Raw genomic sequence first — 18734 nt, 5'->3', positions numbered from 1 at the left:
GAGTAACTTTCTGTTTAATCATATGATTTTAATAAGCCACTTGACTTCGGGTGATTTAAATAACATTATTATTTTGAATTATGAACAAATGAATTATTTGAATAAAAATATTTAAATACATTAAAACAAATTACAAAAATAAAAAATATTTTAATTAACGATTTCAATTATTTAATTGATAAAATTAATCATAAATTAAAAAATGATGAATTATTAAATGTTTTTAAAATAACTCCGACCTTACAGAGAAGAATTGAACACGCGTATTGCCGTAATTAATACAAATTTAATTATCTGTATTTGTTTTTTACTTAAATTTCAACACTTATTTCAAGCTTCATTTAATGTATCAAAATTAGATCAATTATATTATTATTAAATAATTGAAATAAAAAAGGTACGAGGGCTTGTTTGTTATTGGTTATTTGGATTATTTTATAAAAAAAAGGATTTTGAAAAGGTTTAATTTCTATAATAGTCAATTTAATGTATCAAAATTAGATCAAATATATTATTATTATTAATTAATTGAAATAAAAAAGGTATGAGGGATTGTTTGTTGTTTAGATTTTTTATTAAAAAAATATTTGTCTTTTCAATGGGTTAAGCTACTATAATAAATATATATATATATATTATTTAAAATTAATAATAAATAAAATAAGAATATTTTAATTTAATTTTATTAATTTAATAATTAAAAAAATATAACTCAATTATTGAGTTTTTGAAAAAAAATATTCAAAAAATATCCAACCACCTTCTAGAATAAAAGTATAATGGGTAATAAAAGGTGGTTATTTGTATGGGTAATAACTTGAAAAGATAAATGGAAAATGACTAGAGTTGAAGGCTCTTTATTTCACATAATGGGAAAAACAAAATAGGCTACCTACATTTGCGTATATTAACTTTATTTGTAAGAAATTCATCATTTAATAATTCTTTGCACATGTAACACAAACTTTACTCCTTTTATAAAAAAAAGTAAATATCTTTATATATATATATATATATATATATATATATATATTGAATGATGAAAACAAACCTCACTTAATCAAATATGAGTTCATCTTAACATAATTACTTAATTAGCATGTAGTCCGTGCATTTACACGAGTAATGATATAAAATCGAAAAAAAAAATACGGTTAAAATGTGATATCATTTTTAATTTACTCACATATATATGCAAATTAACCACACTATTGACCCGGCAATCCAGACACTTTGAAAATTAAACATCATTATATATATATAGATTAGTTAGTTAAAAAGTTGAACTTATATGGTTAAAATGTTTCGAGTTCATCAAATTTGGTGTTGAATTTAAAATATAAAATCTTATTAGTCTAGTTGGTTAAAGGCTGTACTTGTTTTGTTAGGTTGTAAGTTCAAAACATAATTATAGCGTACAGCTCTGAACACGACAATCATGACACTTTAAAAATTAAGCATTATTATATATATATATATATATATATATATTAAAAAAATATTTTTTTAAGAGTAATAATAAAGATTAAAAATTTGGTACGGAATGAAGGGTAAAAATTTAGTGTGATAAAGAAATTTCATTTTTTAAGTTAATCACTGGCATATTGGCGAACATCTCAATATCATTAATGACATCAAATTTCTTTCTCTATAATTGATTATTTTTTAATATTATAAATTAGGCCTATTTGAAAATTTTCTCAATTTTTTTGGTTGAAATGTTATTTACGGCGAAATTCTAATTGACGATATATGTATGAAAAAATGCATTATTTTTGTGACTCGTTGTCGTATGTGTTACGAAGAGATTGAGACAACTTCTCATATATCTTTACATTGTCACGTTGTTGCAAGTATATGAAATCTTTTGTGGAATTTGACTGGAATACAATGGGTTATGCTGGAAACCGTTAATGACTATTAGGAGACATGAATTGGGGCGACTAAAAAGGTGAGACTTAGAAGATGAGTCTTTATCCTTATAATTTTCTGGTGGATTATCTGGTTGCAAAAAAAAATAGAGAACTTTTACCAACGAAAACAGATTGTTAAAAATTATTCAAAATGTCATTATCACGACGACGTCGGAGATTAGATTCGGAAAATCTGTGGATTCGTGTGAATATTTTATTGTTTTTTTGAAAATTTTTAAGTCAATTAATTATTCTAATAAATTTAATTTATACATAACTTTTTTCTATCCTTTTTTATCATTGTATTTAAACGATTCTTATTAAATAGATTAAAAAAAAAACTTTAGAAATAAGATTTAATTTCTTAGAAATGACTACAAAAGTCTTGAACCTATTCCCTTTCCAATACATTAGGGTAATGCTATAATCAACCAAGTTAATAATCCTTGAATAAGTAACTTTATTGAATAAAGTGATTAAAGTTATGAAACATAATTAACTTAATAATTAAGGGAATTTTGTGTTACAAAAAAAAGAAAAGTAAAAAGACATTTAAAAGAGTTAGGTTTTGCAGTGCAGGTTGTGGTTTTATGAATTTTTGAGGTTAAAGAGAAATAACAACAGCCAACTATGGTCCCTCACCTAGTAGGGTGCATGCTTCTTTGGCGTATTTGCCAAATTACACATTCTCTCTCTTTTCTCTCTCACACACACAAACACACACTTGTACACACAGACGCACACGTTCGCTAACATATACACCCACTAGGCCTATATATATAATCCCGTTGCTTCCATTAACAGACGTACAATATTATTAGAGCAAAGGAAGGAAGGAAGAAGAGGAAGAAAGAAAGAAGAAGAAAAAGAGCTGTTTTCTCTCTCTTTCTCTATCTATCTATCTTCTTCCTATCTTTTTAACCAAAACAAAGCAACCAAAATGACTCTGTTCTTAGCTGAAGCCATTGGAGGACTCTTCTTGGTGCTATTCCTCTGCACCTTCTTGTTGAAATGGAATGAGGTCAAGTATAGGAAGAAGGGTCTTCCTCCGGGTACAATGGGTTGGCCAGTATTTGGTGAAACAACTGAGTTTCTCAAACAAGGTCCAAACTTTATGAAAAACCAAAGAGCAAGGTCAGGACTCAAGACTCTGTTTTTTTATTTATTTTACCTCTCTGGCGATTTCACCTTTATCTTGTTTATTTTGTTTCCTGTAATAAGAGGGCCCCTTTGATTCGGAGATCCGAATGACTCGACGTATAAACCGACAAATTAATAATATAAATAGTTTTTTACTCTACTGTAAATAAACAAGATTATTAACTTTTGAATTGAAATGCAGGTATGGTAACTTTTTCAAATCGCACATATTGGGTTGTCCAACTATAGTATCAATGGATCCAGAGATGAACAGATACATATTGATGAATGAAGGAAAAGGGCTTGTTCCAGGTTATCCACAATCTATGTTAGATATACTTGGAAGATGTAATATCGCAGCTGTTCATGGTTCAACCCACAAATATATGAGAGGTGCTCTTTTATCACTTGTCAGTCCTACGAATCTCAAAAATCACCTTCTTCCCAAAATCGATCAGTTCATCAGATCCCATATCAATAACTGGGACAACACTGTAATCGACATTCAACAAAAGACTAAAGAGGTCTGTTCCTTATTCATTCTGTTTCAATCGAATCAATTTATTATATCACTTCTTTGTCTAAATTTATTTGAAAAAACATCTCAGATGGCGGTTCTATCAGGTCTGAATCAAATCGCCGGTCCTCAATGTGATTCCATTTCAGAACAATTCATGCCAGAGTTCTTTAAGCTGGTTTTGGGTACCCTTTCTCTCCCAATCAATTTCCCGGGGACAAATTATCACCGAGGTTTCCAGGTAATTAGACAGACAGACAGACAAACAGACCGATTTTGAATCTGTTGAACTTGTAGTTGACTGAAATTGACTTTTGTACAGGCTAGGAAGAACATCACAAGCATATTGGGAAGGCTGGTCGACGAGAGAAGGGCTGCTTCATCTTCATCTTCATCTTCTTCTTCTTCTGCTTCTTGTTCGAGTGTGGAAACAAACGAATACGACATGCTGAGTGTTCTAATGGGTGGGGGTGGAGAGAACAGATACAAGTTAACAGACGAGGAAATTGTTGATCAAATGATAACAATTCTGTATTCAGGATACGAAACAGTTTCCACCACTTGTATGATGGCTGTTAAGTTCCTCCATGATAATCCTTCAGTTCTTCAAGAACTAAAAGTGAGTAGTGTTAATTTTCAATACATTTTGTAAAGTGGGTATTTCAGTATTCTCTTAGCTTATTAGTGAATTCAAATTTGTTTTTTCAGAAAGAACATCTTGCTATAAGAGAAAAGAAGAAACCAGAGGATCCAATCAGCTGGGATGATTACAAATCGATGCAATTTACTCGAGCTGTAAGCGCACAAACACTTTGATAGATTATTATTATGAGTAAATGGTGGGTTTAGTTTTTTAATGTTGGTTGTTATGATGACTTTATGTATGTACAACAGGTGATATTTGAGACATCAAGATTGGCCACAATTGTAAACGGGGTTTTGAGGAAAACAACGGATGACATGGAACTAAACGGTGAGTGAATGAGTGAGTGAGTAGTTTATTATATGAAATGAGAGAGGGGCCGGACATAATGGATTTGGGATCTTGTTCACGGTAGAATAGAGAAAAGTGGATGGACCCATTCCTATCAATGATCCACATGGTCTACCTACCATTCCAGCCTGAAACATTCTATCAATGACCCCCATTTTCTTTTCTTTACAAATTAAATAATTCATCATCCAAGATCATCATCATCATCATCATCACGATCATGATCATGATCATGATCTCCCAGAAATGACTAGCCTCTTTGTTCCATCATATCATTATTATGTGAAAAGCTAACTTGGGTAAAGCTTAACAACATGCATGCTTGATGTGCTTAGCTAGCTTGGATTATCAACTCCAAAATTATTACAGATTCTTTTCAGCAGTAGTGTAGTAGTTTCACTGTTCCATTATCATGCAATTAATCATTTTTTCATAACAACATAAGATTACATACATTACATGGGCCCTTTCTCATCATTATTTTTTATTTTTTTTAAAACCAGGTTTTGTGATCCCCAAAGGGTGGAGAATCTATGTGTACACCAGAGAAATTAACTATGACCCTTCTTTGTATCCTGATCCTTTAACCTTCAATCCATGGAGATGGATGGTAAGTTCAATTCTCTTAAACTGTTTTTATAAGTTATAGATTTTAACTTAACTTAGAATTATATTAATGAATTGTTTGATTGGGGGGTTTTTGCAGGAGAAAACGACGAGACTAGAGAGTCAGAACCATTTCTTTTTATTTGGAGGTGGCAGCCGGCTTTGCCCAGGAAAAGAACTAGGATTAGTTGAGATTTCAACATTTCTTCATTACTTGGTAACAATGTACAGATGGGAAGAGGTTGGTGGGGACAAGCTAATGAAGTTTCCAAGAGTTGAAGCCCCAAATGGCCTGCACATTAGGCTTTCATCATCATCATCTCATTAATAATATTAATTAATTAATAATAATAATAATAATCTAACCTTGTTTTTCATAATTAATTCCTTGTTCTAATGGTACTTTTTATGTACATAATAAATATAGCAGCAGAATGATGTTGGTGTACAAATATGTTCAAAGTTATAACATAATTAACATGTTGTTGTGGGTAGATAGAAAAGAAAAGAAAAGAATATTATTATTATCATATGGGAAAAGAAAAAGGAAATATATATATAAAGAAGTCCCCACCCAGATTGATATTAGAAAGTCTTATCATGATGAGAGTTAATTAATTTGTATAATAATTTATGATGATGATGATGTTGATATATAGTAGTAGTAGTTACGAATCGATATGATAAGGGGTAGGGCTGACTGACTCTTTATTTCTCTCCTACCAATTATCACATTAAAATTTTTATAACTTTCATCTTCGATATGATCAGCGGTTATATAAAAACTAAAATACAGTTAACATGTGACCACATCTGCTTCACTTGTCACTTCTATTTTCATGATCGGACATTTAAATATATTATTATTAAGGTGTTATATTTGAAGATTAAATCTCACACAAAACATGAAATATGTAGTAGGACTAAAAGCTAGGGTTGGAAATGGGCTTTGGTTCAGCTAACTTGTGAAGAAGATGAAGTTAGGTTAGAAATGGACATAAGTTGGAAGACGGCCACACATACAACCAACTGTTTTGTTTTGGGCCTTATTTTATTATATGGTGAATATGGTTTAACAAGTTTCGGGCCAGAATCTTTCCTAATTTCAATTGGCCCACCCAAGATACAAAACGGGTACATTCAACTCTCCATAATTTTGTGAGTGTTTATCTGGGGTATTCAACCAGTTGGTAATTAGATATCTGGTTAGGCTAAGTTCGATTTTGTCGTTCATTTCATCAATCGGTTAACCCATGATATTGGCATTGGTTTTACCGGTTATGTACCTAGTCCGTTGGTTAACCGGTTTAAACCGGAATGGTAATTCAATTTTTAAAAAGAATTTTACCATATATTTTTTTATAATTATATATTTTTTAAAATTATAATTCTAAATTATTGTAATATTTAAAAAATAATTAATATAAATTATAAAATATAACTATAATTTTATAGTTTAAACGGGTATAGAAATAGTTCTAATGTCAAACAGGTGAAAATATCGATTAACTAAATCCGCGATAAACAATTAATTAACCGTTCGGTAAAAATTATTGATTTTGTTCCACTTATCAATATTTCATTCATAACTGCACAAGATTGTCTTTCCCTAAATGGCTGTTTATACATAAGAGAGTTTACATAAGATTTTAAGAGTTCAGTTTTAAAGAATATTATATAATTAAAATTTCTATTAATTAATCATTTTTAATAAAAATGTATACTTAAATATAAATTAATTAAATAATAATAATAATAAATAAATAACATTATATAATAAGTTATAATGTTATATATACAAATTAATTACATTTTTTAAATAAATAATATATTCTTTTAATTTATAAATATAAATTATTATTTTTCTGTAAAATAAAATCAAAATTATTTATAAAATAATAAAATTTTATTTTTGTAAATTTAAAATCTTAAAAGTTGGACTAGTTTAATAATTACCTATAAAAAAAGAAGTAATTAGCCTTCTAAATTATAAAATTTTAAAGGTTAACTCAGTTTTAAATAGTCTTTACTATATATAAACTCAATTATTTAATATGTAAAATTTTAATAATATTTAACAAATATTTGTAACTCCCATACCATTTAGTCTAATATTTAACAAAAAAAAATTTAAAAAATTCCAAAGAAGTAGAATTCTAAATCGTAACCTTATTCACATTCTTATCACAAAATGTTATACTAATATTTGGGAAATGATTAATATTTAAAATAAATAAATAAATAAATACAATTAATTCCATGCTGAAACAGAATAAATAGGTCTAGTATACCAACATATGATAAGTGCTGATCTTTGATAAACCATCTTAAGACCATCATCATCCATCTCTTCCAATTCCTCACCCAAACCGAACCATAATCCCACCGGTCCAAACCCACATCTCTCAAATCGGCCTGACCATTTCACAAACCTCTCGTGCCTCTCTTCCCTTTCCCGCCCTTCACAAGCCAATATATTTTCCATCTCTTTCCCAAACACTTGTTCCAATCTCAATCTCTCATCCCCCACAAAAAATTTACTTATCGATTCAAATACCGCACTATAATAATGCATCGATTCCACAAACCGGTCCTCCAACCGGTTCAGATTATGATCCGATTCTTGCTCCACCATTACAAACACCTTAGGCGACGTCGATCTTATCATCACTAAAAAATCACCCATCTTATTATTATCATCATCATCATCCGTTAATAAGACGTGAAGACTTAGAGTGGCGGCGAACGCTAGCGTTTCAGATGGCCGTAGATTCATCATGTCAAGATTCAAATCACTTAATCTTATATTCAAAGGATTGAATTCTAATTCTATGCATAAACTGTTTGTCTCTTTTAAGAGGGTTATGTATAAATTGTCGAGGATGGCTTTACTGGTGTGCACACACGTGATCCTCAAGTGTGAATTCGACAAGTTTTGAAGAAAGGGTATCCACATGTTGGGGTCACCGCAACCAAGATCAACAATGTGGATCAAACGCTCATTAGACATGGCTTTGGTTAATACTCGATTCATGACGGTGTAAGCTGAGTTGAGGAAAGGTATGGTGTTTGTAGTTAGCGATTTATGTTGGATTGGATCAACGAGAGCTGGGGTAGCGATTAGCGTTTTGAACAAACCAGGCCAACGTTTGATGAGTCGTACTGCTAGGGCGGATGCTAACCAGGCGGAAAGACGTTGAAATGAGTCGCCGGAGTGGGAGGAGAGACGAGAGATTTTGCGGAGGCAGGCGTCGGCGCGGTGGAGATTGCCGGAGGAAGCGTGGTTGACGCAGGATAGTAAGAGGTTGATTAGCTTTAGGTTTCTTTCTTTAGGTATAGCGGTTTTGGGGTATGAAGGTACTGTACTGGTGTTTGACGTCGCTAATGTTAGAGAAATTGGTAATTGGGTTTTTTCCGGCGCCGGAGATGAAGACGTCATATGGAAGGGAAGGATGGACCTTGAAGATGAAGAAAATGAAGGTTTCTTATATATAATATATAATCTTACTTGTCTTGCCATGGAAGATCTGGTTTTGTTTGTTTAAGTTGTTATTATCTTATCGGTCCTGTCAATGGAATAAACGAGAGTTATCTTTTTCAAAGTATTATAAGAAGAATCCAACAGGGAAAGTTGAAGAAGAAGAGAAGAAGAATCGGTTGAGAATCTCTCCCTTCTAACTCTTGCATTTAGCTTCTTCCAGCTTTGCCGCAACCAAATTAATTGATTTTTTTTAATATTTAAACATAAAATAAATAAAATTGTTTATTATTAAGTACTAATTCATTAGAAAAGGTTGAAAATACACTTTTTAATTTTTCAATTCCCATACAAAATTAATAATACTATTTTTTAAATTATAATTGTCATTTAAAATCGAACTTCAACGGGTTTTCATTCAATTAACTCTAAATTTGAATTTTGCAAATATAAGGTTTATTTATCAAAATTTTAAACACACAGGTTTTTTCTTAAATCATAAAACTTCTATCATATTATTTTAATATATTATTTTTATTTTTCTAATTAATTTGTCATGTTTTTAAATGAGTTGATATTTATAGATGTTTTGAACATATTATTTTTTTTAATGGTGTATTATTTTTAATATTTTTACCCATTTTAATTATTCGAAATTGATTTAAGTAACTAAAAAATTGTATAATCTAATAAAAAAATTGAATAGAGATAGATTTTATATACATTTTTAAAAAAAAGTTATAACGACATAATTTACAGGTTTATGGTTTATGTACAATCTATTAATTTGGATGTATTTGTGTTTTAAATTTAATATTTTTTTTGAGATATATACACGTCAAAATTATTGAATACTATTTGAATACCTTAAAACTATGTAACATGTATAAATAATTTTAAAAAAATTGTTAATTTATTTTTATAAATATGATAAATTAATTAAAAAAATAAAAATACTATATTAAAGCAAGAAAATTAACATTCATTCTGTTATGAAAAAATAAAAAAAAAAAATATATTTAAAATCCATATAATACAATTCAAAATCTCATATAATAAAACCACCCAAATTCAAAAAAATTTAAACCACTTTTTTTTTTCTTTTAAATATACTATTTAGTAATTATTCACATGGGCCATCATTGGACTGGTGTAGAGTCTTTCTCCCTAATTTATACAAGCTCCAATTATTATTGGGCTTTGGTTGGATTAGAGTAGATGGGCCTGAATTATTCTTATAAAAATAAAGACAAAGAAACACGTGGCGGCCCCACCGCCACTCCCGCTATATCGTCTCATCCTATTGAATTCCTTCAATTCAACAGGAGGCTCTGTTTATACGGTTGGTGTCTGCCTGCCGGTTGGTTGATCTCGGAGATGTTCGAGCACATAACATCAAGCGAAGTCGCCGGCTACTGCGTCGGCGCTCTTCTATTAGCCTCCACTCTTTCCGCCACCAAAATCGATTCACTCATCTCTTCTTCCCAGCGCAGGTAAACATATCATTCAATGTTTTCAATGTTTAATTCCTATTATGGAGATGGGTAATCATCTGTGCTTTAATCTTGGAACTAAATGAATTTCATTTTTATGAACAACTGATCCATCGATCTCAATCATCTTGTGTAGTTGGATTCAAATAAATTAGGTGTGTGAACACAAATAAGTTTGAGTTTGTTGCTAGATGCTTTTAAACTTGCTATCTATCTATCTATCTCATATCACTATAAGTAGAAGTTAGGTATATTAATGTATCACATTGAATAGTCATGCTAATTAAGTAAATTTATGGTAAAAGGTGGATGTTCCTTTCAGAAAGAAAGATAAATATATAGATTAAGATGAGATTTCCCTATTGCTGGCTGATTAGGGAAATCTATTTACTTAGTGTTAACTTGAATGTTGAAAAATGATAGTGAACTACTTCCACCAACAAGAAAAGAAAAAGAAGAAGAAGGGTGTTTGTGTTTTCATCTAGTCTAAATTGATGGGTACTTTTATCTGAAATTGCAGTTCTTTAGCCATGTGCAAGAGATGTGGAGATGTGAAATTGATAGCATGCTCAAGCTGTAAAGGAGCAGGTGTATTGAAAGAAGGGGGACCATTCAACTTTAATTTAGTTTATCAGTCAACAACAACAAGGGAGCCTTCCCCAATATTAAGATCCACAAAATGCACCAAATGTCTAGCTAAAGGGAGTTTTAGCTGCCCTAATTGCACACAACAACAACAACTCGATGAAAATTAGGAAGGTACACCATCCATAATCAATTATCCTTATTTGAAAGTGGCATTTGGTTTTCAACTTTTGAAACAGTTTCTTAGTTCCTTGTGTGTATGTTAATCTGAACCTGCAATTAAGAGATGAGTTAATAATTAAGATGTGTGGTCTCATGGAAGGTTGTTGGTGTAAGCAAACATAAATGATGCATCATATACTATAAATGGAGGAGTTACAATTTTCTTTGCACATCCCTATCTGATAAAGAGAGCTTGATTATTTTGTTGTTGTGTGGGGTTTGATTCTTCAATGGTCCCCTCTTTACTGTCATTCCTCTATACGTTTTCCATTTGAAAGATTGTTAATTGACAAATTAACAAGGAGAAGACCTAACACTATAGTAAAATTATATTTTTTTGTATAGGATTGATGGAATTACCACGTAATATGCATGAATGACGTAAAAAAAAATGACGTGTTTGATAAATTGACTTATCACTTAATTGAATATATTAAGGACTTATTTAAAATAAGGAAGTTTGATAACATATTTATAATCACTTATTACTATAGACTTAAGGAAAACACGTTAAAAATAATAAGTTCAAATATGAAACTTATTTTAAAATTTTAATCAAATATGAAACTTATTTTAAAATTTTAAAAGAGAAAAATAACTTAACACGCTACTCTAACAAAAAAAAAATATCAAAAGACCACTATATCCTTTTAAATTTTAAAAAATTACTGTTATATTAATAATAATTCATTAAATTATTTTTCTGAGATTATTTTCAAATATCAAAAAAATAAAAATATAATTATATCTATACTAATTATTAAATAAAAAATTATATATTATCATTAACTCATATTTAATGTTATATATATAAATTCATATTATTTTCTTCTTTTTCATATTATAAGTATAATAAATTTCTTCTTTTCTTTATCATAATTCATTTAATTATTTATTATAAGATTATTTTCAAACATTATCAAATAAAAATATAATTATATCTAAATTAATTATAAAATAAAAATAAGAGAATATATATATATTATCTCATATTTATTGATATATATAAATATAAAGTCATATTAATTTTCCAATATAAAGTCTAATTAATTTTCTCATTATAATTCAATTCTTCGGAGATAAATATGTATATTTTTTATTATCGTTTTTATTTATATTTAAATATATATTACATTAACAAATTATAATTTAATATACTAGTTAAAAAATATAATAATTTTTTTATCTAATATATTAAATTATATACTTCAATATATTAATTAAATTTATTAACTAATATAATATAAATAATATATAAGAGTATAATAATTTAGATGTATTTGTTCAGTAACCAACTGAAATATTGATGTTTTTGTTTGTTAATTTAATTTTTTATTTATTGATATTTAAATTATTAAGTATTTAAAATTCAATATTTATTATTCAGATCTTAATTTTTAATTTTATTTAACATAGCCTTAGATAACAATAATCTGCATTGCACATTCTTAGTGTGCGTTTTGATGATGTGTCAAGTGAATCCTTCATAGAACTTGTTAAATTGTTGGAATAAAAAGGAGATTATTTAAGTTTTTAAATGCTTGAATTAACCATAGTGGTCATAACTCTTTTGTTTTTTAATTTCTTGAAAGTGGTTTATAGGGAAGACTTTATTAGTTTTACTTTCTGATTAAAAAAAAAAACATTATATTAGGTTCAAGTCTTGTTAATGTCTTCCAGTAACACTATAAATGGAAGAGTGTTTGTCAAAAAAAAAAAATCAGTTATATACTAAATTCTATATTCATTACCGACCTTATATATTGTTTCGGATTGGTACCTAAATAAAATTTAAAAACATTCTTCAACTTTAATAAATAAATTTAATTTATTATAATTTATTATTTTCAAGTATATAAAAGAAAATTAAATATGTTAATTATAAACCAATTATTAATATTATTTTATTAAGAATTATAAAATTGATGTATACATATTATAATATGGACGTGGTGGTAACTGACCAGTGTGAAATCGACACGTTAGCCTGTCGTGGAGGTTGGTTTCCGACCGGGAGGGAAAAGAGAATGATGAATGAACAGTGGGTAGAGATAGAGAGAGAAAAGTAATAACGGGCGGGCGGGCGGCGATAGGCGGTCCGACAGCTGGAAGAGAGTGGAATAACGGTGTTTAACAGGAAATCCGGGATTTGATTGCTCTATATATCACCTCCGATCCTCTTTTTTATCACTTCATAATTATGTTCAACCTACTTTTCATTTAAGTAAATTTATTACTATTTTCATTTTGCATTTAATTTCTAACACTAAAAATCTAAAATTATTCCTAAAGTAATTTCATAACAATAATGTACACACATTTATTTATTTCTTTTGGAATTAAGAAGGACATCACATCTACGACCATGACCTCCTACTTGAACACAAAGGCTTTCAGACTTTTAGAATGAATCAAACCCGTATTCTTTTGGTCTATTAAATCGACTTTTACCACTAAACTATCTTAGTAGGTTAACAATGTTACAATTAATTCTAATAATAACAAATATTATTCAACATCAATTTAGAACACTAACCCATCAATGGATGCGGATTTAGGATTAGGTGAGTGGAAGCCTATTTTTTACATCATTATTATTTTTTATATTCATTTATTATTTACTTTTCTAATTCATACAAAAAAAAAACTATTTTATTCATAATTTTTATGTTATTGTGTTAAGAACACCACATTTTTTTTCACTCACCACAAACTCGAATTACTGATCTCTACATTTTTTTTTCACTCACCATAAACTCGATCTCCACATATCACATGTGCAATCTAGAACCATTAAAAACACAATATTCTCATAGTCTAAAATCATTGGATGTGAGAAGAAATTGGAATTGTTGGGACCTAGCTAGCTATATATTTGATTTAGTGGAAGGTGATCGATACTCACTTCACACCACTTAGATCTTCTTCTTTTTCTTTTTACTCTTTTGCATTATATCCCACTGTCCCACTCCTTATGTTATTATTTCGACACGTTTAAGGACAAATATGTTACTTTTCCTAAATGAGAAAATATGCTAGTTAGGGTTCACTTATATTTATATATACTTCATATTAAATCACCAGTTTGTTTGAAACTCAAATTATGTTATCTAAATCTATGTGTTAATTTGACCTAGCATTTAAAAAAAAAAGAAAAATCTATTAGGTGTGGTTCAAATTAATAGGAGATGAACAAAAATGAGACATTATATTTATTCTCCGTATGATCTTGTCAGTAAAACAAATTTGTTTGGGTCAACTCTAATATGCCTAGTTCCACTATATATATGTATAAGCAATCTTTATCTAACTTCATTTCATCCACTGTCGTAAAGATAAAGATGTGATGCCATGATTTAATGAATGTTATTTTCATGAGCTGATTGAAAATTAACAAAAGAAAAACATCATATTTATAGAATAAAATCCTTACATTGCTTGCTCTATTAAGAACAATTGATTTTATCCACCAAATGTTGCTGCTTTAATTTTCTTGAAAGTCTTCCTGCAATCCTTTAGCCATTTTTAGACCCAACCACTCTGTTATCTTCTTCAATGGCTCAGAATATTTATCAATAATATATTAATCAAGATAGATAGATATTAATGAGCACATGTGTCCATTAATTGTCTTTTATTGTTCATGGTTTTGTCCTTAGTTAGATTAAGCTAATTAAGAACACAAACACATATCCATTTGAATAAATATTGAATCAATACATAATCATAATAATATTGAAGTGAAAATAATGATTGTAGGGTAATGCTAGCCTCATGTATTTAAAAAGAGAAAAAAAAGATAGGTTAACAAAAATAAATAAATTAAGTGAATACAATCCAAGCTTTCAAATGTATAAAAATTACAATTTCAAACAAATAAGAGGGTATTGAGAGACTTTTTGAGTGTTTTTTCTGAAATTTGACTGAAATTCAATGAATTATGAATTATGTTGCATTTAAATGTAACTATTAAGATACATTGATAAACGCCGCTAAAAGAAAGAAACTTACAAGATAAATCTACATCTTATACTTTTTTGATTAACTATCAAAAAGAAATTCCAAAATATTTATTAACCAAAATAAATGAATAAAAAATCATTCACAATACTATTATTATTAGGATCTGATAATGTATTAATTCGTTTGAGAACTTTATTTTATTCTTAAGTACTTTCGAACCATTTAATTGTATTTTTTTTTAATTTATCTTTTCTATTTTAAACTATATTTTTCATGTTATGATTGTCGCTTAAACAATTTAATTAATCATTTTTAAAAAAAAATATTATAATAGTGTAAAACAGTGATTACTGTTTTGTAAAATGACCCGTTTATAAAATAAAATTAAAGTATTAGAATTTGTTGGGTAGTATTTATTTAAATAATCTCTTATAAACCAATAATTCTGTATTCTATATTATATTTATTAATCAAAATATATAAATATTTTTTATTTTCTTTTAAAATATATATTAATTATGAATTAATATTTTTATAAATATTTTGGCTTGTTGGTATAGATTTCTTTCAATAAATCTTGAATTATTTAAAATATCTTAATTGATATTGATTTTAACCAATTAAGTTTTTTTATAATTTAAATGGTATAAATATATAATAATAAATATTTTAATTATTGAATTAAATAATATGATTAATAAGAAAATGTATGAAAATATATTTCATTACAGTAAATATTTTTTTTTAAAACAATCCAGCCTTAACTTTTTAAACATTCTAAATAAGATTAAGTTGGGAGCCAGTAATAAACCAACAGGTGGATTTACAGAGAATTAAGGTTTCAAGTGTCCTCACAAATATTATTATTGCATGATCTCAAGTGAAAGTGATGTTATTTTTAGGAAAGCAAATATCACACGAATCAATGCGCGTGACTCACACATTACCAGTTAAAAAGTGTAAATATTGGCGCGTGTTTCTCAGGTTGAACGCGCATAATTTTTACATTGTAAAGGAAGGTTTAATGGAGCATCAGCCCTAGCTGCTCTCATCTTCTCATCCTTTTCTTTTCTTTCTGGTTGAAGAAAGAAATTAAAGGGTATCGATCCTTTCTCATCTAATCTCTAAATATAAGAAAAAAAGATCGAACCTTGAAGAAAGAGAGAGAGATGCTTAAGTAGTAAGTGAGAGAAACTCTTTCTTTCTAGCTAGGGTTTTCTCTTTTTTCTTCTTTTCACTCTTTTGGTTACATTGCGTACGTTCTCAGGAAAAGAGGAACAGGTTATAGCTGGGTGAAGAAGAAGAAAGAAAAACAAAATTAGACGATGATGATGATGATGATGAAAGTTACATAGTGCATAAAAAGGATAACAACAGATCATTAAAGGGTTATTATGGGAAGGGGAAGGGTTGAACTTAAGAGGATAGAGAACAAAATAAACCGTCAGGTTACCTTTGCAAAGAGGAGAAATGGTCTCCTTAAGAAAGCCTATGAACTCTCTGTTCTTTGTGATGTTGAAGTTGCTCTTATCATCTTCTCCAATCGTGGCAAGCTCTATGAATTCTCCAGCACTTCCAAGTATGCATCTTTCTCCCCTTCTCAGATCTGAATCCTTTCTTTTCAGGATATCCGATATGATTTCATCAAACCCATCAGCAAGAACTACTAAAGAATTCTATTTCTTTAAAACCTCTCTAGTTACCTAGATCTTTTCAATGAATGTGTTTTAATTAGGGTTGAAGGTTGTTGATGCTCAAATCTAGGTTAGAATGCTACTGTTCTTCATAATCTAGGTTATTCTGACATTTACATGATTTTCCTGTTGGTAATTGGTGATAAAACATATTGAAATGTTCCTCTTAATTAGAGGTTGCATATTTAGGTTTTACCCTCTTGACATTAATCCTAATCTAATTATCATTAATTTTGTAATAGATTCGGATTTTGGTTCCATAACTGAACTTCAGTATCTAGGATCTTCTGTTATTTTAATCCCCTCTAAATAATAAATGATTTGCATGCTCTGTATCTTAATTAAATTCTAATTTAAATATCTGCACATGGATTGTATATATATATTTTTTATATAACTGTTATTGCTGCACAATTATTTATACACCAAAGTACAAAAGAAGTGAGAACAATCAATATATATGAATAGAAATGAGAAATGAACTTGTGGATTAAGAAAATGTCTATTCTACTAGTTAATTATTATAAATTAATTGGCAAAGTCTAGCTACAAATTAATTGCATTTTAATATTTGGAAAAAAGTTTATCCTCTTAATGAATTCTTTATTATCATCTCGAATTCTTACTTTTTCGAGTTTCTATGTTATATATGATTACAGCATGGTTAAAACGCTTGAAAGATACCAGAAATGCAGTTACGCCGCTCCAGAATTTAACAATGCAGCTATAGAGATTGAGGTTTTTTCATTTGTCTCAAACATTAATGAACTATGTATCTAATTAAGCTCATTTTGGATTTGGAAAAATGTTATCTCATGTTGGATTTATTAACAATGTTAACATATATATAGCTTGTTTGATTCGTCTTCAAACAATTTAAAGTAAATTAAGTAATATTTTGTGTGCGACAGCAAAATAGCTACAATGAGTACTTAAAACTAAAAGGAAGATACGAGACGCTACAACTCCATCAAAGGTTAATAACTATTTTTTTTCTTAAATACGTGACAAACTTAGATATATATATTGGCTGAAATGTGTTTGGTATAAATAGGCAGCTTCTTGGGGAAGACCTAGGCCCCCTCAACATAAAGGAACTTGAATATCTGGAACATCAGCTAGACTCATCACTGAAACAAATTAGATCAACAAAGGTTAATTGTCTTCCTTTATCTAGTACTAGGTTTTCCCTTTTTCTTTGTTTTCTGAAAAAGAGAAAGGAAAGCTACTTATTCATTCCCAATTCAAAGAACATGCTTCAGGCAGAATGGACATGCCCCTGTCATGTTCTTAATTCCTTTTTCCTAAATTTCTGTGAAATTATAAGATTCTTCTTTAATTTTTTATAAAAAAGTTTTCAACTTTGCATATATACAGTGATCAGTCATATGAACAAATAAAAAACACTTAACTGTACACATCATTCCTTTTGCAACAAAATTCATATCATTGAGTTATAATTAATTGTTAATTATAAGTTCCTTAATAATAGTTGAACATATAATTGATGACATGCAGACACAGTACATGCTTGATCAGCTGTCTGACATTCAAACCAAGGTACCTTAATCTAATTGTATTCTCCTCCACCATATATGATCAATTATTATAATAAGCTTAAGTTGCAGGAGAAGATGTGGGTTGAGTCTAACATGGCTTTGGAAAAAAAGGTATATATATATATATATATGTAATCAAGATTTATATGAATTTATGAGTTTAGTTTGTTGTTTGAATAATGGGTCTGGGTGATGAACAGCTTGATGAGATTTACAGAGAACACCAATTTCATCAAGCATGGACAACAGGTGCAACAACAGCAGAACAAGGCAGCAATAATAATAATAATAATAATCAGTATACCCAATCTCAAGGATTTTTCCAGCCCTTGGACTGTAATCCCAGTTTGCAAATAGGGTATGTAATCAATATGCCCAATCTCATGAATCCCAGCCCTTTATTGAATTTTTTTAAACAATGGAAACTTGCAGATATGATCAGGTGACTGTAAATCAAATGGCGGCTGCAGCTCATGGTCATGGTCATGGTCATGGTCATGAACAAAATGTGAATGGGCTAATTCCAGGATGGATGCTTTAATAAAAGTGATCAGTATGTATTGTTGTCAT

The 18734-nt window shown here is 28.9% G+C and overlaps 4 protein-coding genes across 4 annotated transcripts; 3 read left to right on the top strand and 1 right to left on the bottom strand.

The window, feature by feature from the left end:
* Positions 1 to 2739: 2739 nt before the first annotated feature.
* Positions 2740 to 5618, top strand: LOC124914451 (cytochrome P450 85A-like). Its single transcript, XM_047455003.1, has 8 exons — positions 2740 to 3047; positions 3256 to 3577; positions 3662 to 3811; positions 3893 to 4189; positions 4279 to 4365; positions 4465 to 4543; positions 5068 to 5174; positions 5271 to 5618. Exons 1-8 carry the CDS (start codon positions 2854 to 2856, stop codon positions 5496 to 5498), a joined length of 1464 nt encoding a protein of 487 aa, XP_047310959.1. The 5' UTR covers positions 2740 to 2853; the 3' UTR covers positions 5499 to 5618.
* A 1803-nt stretch (positions 5619 to 7421) lies between these two features.
* LOC124916146 (scarecrow-like protein 3) lies at positions 7422 to 8609 on the bottom strand. The gene has a single exon (XM_047456880.1). It carries the CDS (start codon positions 8607 to 8609, stop codon positions 7422 to 7424), a length of 1188 nt encoding a protein of 395 aa, XP_047312836.1.
* A 1295-nt stretch (positions 8610 to 9904) lies between these two features.
* LOC124915348 lies at positions 9905 to 11118 on the top strand. Its single transcript, XM_047456047.1, has 2 exons — positions 9905 to 10141; positions 10662 to 11118. Exons 1-2 carry the CDS (start codon positions 10026 to 10028, stop codon positions 10894 to 10896), a joined length of 351 nt encoding a protein of 116 aa, XP_047312003.1. The 5' UTR covers positions 9905 to 10025; the 3' UTR covers positions 10897 to 11118.
* A 4993-nt stretch (positions 11119 to 16111) lies between these two features.
* Positions 16112 to 18734, top strand: LOC124913860 (agamous-like MADS-box protein MADS2). Its single transcript, XM_047454293.1, has 8 exons — positions 16112 to 16490; positions 17265 to 17343; positions 17517 to 17581; positions 17660 to 17759; positions 18124 to 18165; positions 18234 to 18275; positions 18365 to 18522; positions 18597 to 18734. Exons 1-8 carry the CDS (start codon positions 16306 to 16308, stop codon positions 18703 to 18705), a joined length of 780 nt encoding a protein of 259 aa, XP_047310249.1. The 5' UTR covers positions 16112 to 16305; the 3' UTR covers positions 18706 to 18734.

The sequence above is a fragment of the Impatiens glandulifera genome, chromosome 9 (assembly GCF_907164915.1).
Source record: "Impatiens glandulifera chromosome 9, dImpGla2.1, whole genome shotgun sequence".
NCBI lineage: Eukaryota > Viridiplantae > Streptophyta > Magnoliopsida > Ericales > Balsaminaceae > Impatiens > Impatiens glandulifera.
Note: the sequence above shows the minus strand (reverse complement) of the source record. Positions and strands in the feature narration are given on the sequence as shown.

What these genes read in the sequence shown, in the direction of transcription:
- LOC124914451 (XM_047455003.1), top strand. Translation starts at nt 2,854, where the DNA reads ATGACTCTGTTCTTAGCTGAAGCCATTGGAGGACTCTTCTTGGTGCTA. An exon ending in TTCAACAAAAGACTAAAGAG is followed by an intron (nt 3,578 to 3,661) that starts GTCTGTTCCTTA and finishes AAAACATCTCAG; the next exon opens with ATGGCGGTTCTATCAGGTCT. An exon ending in ATTATCACCGAGGTTTCCAG is followed by an intron (nt 3,812 to 3,892) that starts GTAATTAGACAG and finishes ACTTTTGTACAG; the next exon opens with GCTAGGAAGAACATCACAAG.
- LOC124916146 (XM_047456880.1), bottom strand. Translation starts at nt 8,609, where the DNA reads ATGACGTCTTCATCTCCGGCGCCGGAAAAAACCCAATTACCAATTTCT.
- LOC124915348 (XM_047456047.1), top strand. Translation starts at nt 10,026, where the DNA reads ATGTTCGAGCACATAACATCAAGCGAAGTCGCCGGCTACTGCGTCGGC. An exon ending in ATCTCTTCTTCCCAGCGCAG is followed by an intron (nt 10,142 to 10,661) that starts GTAAACATATCA and finishes CTGAAATTGCAG; the next exon opens with TTCTTTAGCCATGTGCAAGA.
- LOC124913860 (XM_047454293.1), top strand. Translation starts at nt 16,306, where the DNA reads ATGGGAAGGGGAAGGGTTGAACTTAAGAGGATAGAGAACAAAATAAAC. An exon ending in AACAAATTAGATCAACAAAG is followed by an intron (nt 17,760 to 18,123) that starts GTTAATTGTCTT and finishes GATGACATGCAG; the next exon opens with ACACAGTACATGCTTGATCA. An exon ending in AATCCCAGTTTGCAAATAGG is followed by an intron (nt 18,523 to 18,596) that starts GTATGTAATCAA and finishes GGAAACTTGCAG; the next exon opens with ATATGATCAGGTGACTGTAA.